General features: G+C 53.6%; 1 protein-coding gene across 1 annotated transcript; it reads left to right on the top strand.

Annotated features, from left to right (window-relative positions):
- Positions 1-1,257: 1,257 nt before the first annotated feature.
- Positions 1,258-1,682, top strand: W97_09362 (uncharacterized protein; the record flags this gene model as incomplete). The annotated part of the gene is made up of 1 exon (XM_007787223.1): positions 1,258-1,682. A coding segment is annotated over one exon (425 nt), but the record flags the coding sequence as incomplete, so codon positions are not given.

The raw sequence follows: 1,682 nt of genomic DNA, 5'->3' as shown, positions 1-1,682 counted from the left end.
TTTTGCAGCTCTCCATCGCCTATTCAAGCTTGAACGGCAGAGGACAGAACTTGGCTATACGACAGACGTCATCTCAGCCGAGCTGTCCAGAACTCCATCTCCATCGAAGCAATGGAGGCCGAAAAATCGCATTCCTCATAGATGGCACTTCCCAGATGGAGTCGCTGGATCCTTATCGCTTTTGGGTTCCCGCAGCCGAGTCGATCAACGATGCCCTCATCAGCCAGAGCGAAGCTACTAATGGTCATCAGGCTGACCTTGCTATCGTGATGGACGAAGCTTGGGACTATTCCAAGACAGTCGCTCCACTGGGCGATCCCTCAAGTATCGACTTCAGAGGAGTCGGTACCGAGGGAGGTTATGAGTATCCTAGTGCACTGGACGTTGCCATGGACAAGCTCAATATAACCGGTGGTGACAGTAGTCGCTTAGGTCTGATTTGGCTCACGAGTCGCGGTTTCGACGAGCCTGCCAGACCTCTTCCTGGAAATTGGACTATTCTTAGCGGTATTCGAGTCTCCTATGGCCTCCTCGTTGGAGACTATAGTTACCTGTCTGGTTCTAACACGACTGAGATGCAAAAGCTATCGACTATTCTCAAGGGCGGGGGCATCTTTTGCGTAATCCATGACCGAGCTGCTCTGCAAAGCTTTGCTAGCCTTGTCATTGCAAATGGACCAACTGGGTCCGACAATGGTACGATAATCACAACGTTAATCGCGGGGCACTCTCTTGCTGCACTTCTCCTTCCCTCTGGATCGGCGAACTTCACTTACCAGAGTCAGCCTGGCGAAATTGTTGAGCTGTCCGTAAATTGTGGAGGGTCCTGTAACGTGACTGTGACCCTAAGCAATCTTTCCAACGGGACCACTCTATCTACCTCCAATACCGGTCATTATGATGAAAGCGGCATCTTCGGCCATCATTTCAGTCCCTTGATTTCGACGGGAACCGATGTTCTTAAGCTTGAGCTTACTTCCAGTGATTCTACGAGCGATCAAGTAGTCTTCGTAAGCTCAAAATCATCCCTCGGCGCTGCAAATTGCACAATCGATGCTATAGCGTTGACTGTGACACCCTCTCCAAGTCCTTCAGCTTCGGCGTCCTCATCTTCTGCAGCATCTGAGCACGGTTTGTCTGTCGGGGCGAAAGTAGGCATTGGCATCGGGGCCGCTGCTATAGGACTTGCAATCTTACTTGCTGCATTCCTCTGCATGAGAAGGAAGAAGCGCGGACGATCGGAAGCTTCACCAACAGACGCGATGATGGTGCACGAGAAAGCGGCCGACGGCCTCGAGGTCTCCACGGGCGAAGTCTATCCTAAGAAAGCGGAGCTGCCTGGCCTCACAGATCATGTCTCTCCAGTAGAGCTGATGACTACGGAACCGAAGACAGAGCTTGAGGCGCCGTCGTATGGCCCAACGGCCCCGACCTCGCCGGCTGAGTTGGGTGATACGCGGGTGCGTGGTGCGGACGGCAACGCCCCCTTGTCTCCCCAGTACGGGCTAGAAAAGGACGTTCGGAGTGCGCCGTCTAAATCTCCAGGGGAGCCATTCAGTGCAGCGCCGATGACACAGGCACCAGAACCGGCAGACTCGTCTATAGCACTCGATGCAGCCGCCTCATCTGCTCCTAATCCGCCGGCCACCACAGCCGGGGATATCAAATCCCGTTCATCCTAA

This window comes from Coniosporium apollinis, assembly GCF_000281105.1.
Source record: "Coniosporium apollinis CBS 100218 chromosome Unknown supercont1.136, whole genome shotgun sequence".
Taxonomy (NCBI): Eukaryota; Fungi; Ascomycota; class Dothideomycetes; genus Coniosporium; species Coniosporium apollinis.
Note: the sequence above shows the minus strand (reverse complement) of the source record. Positions and strands in the feature narration are given on the sequence as shown.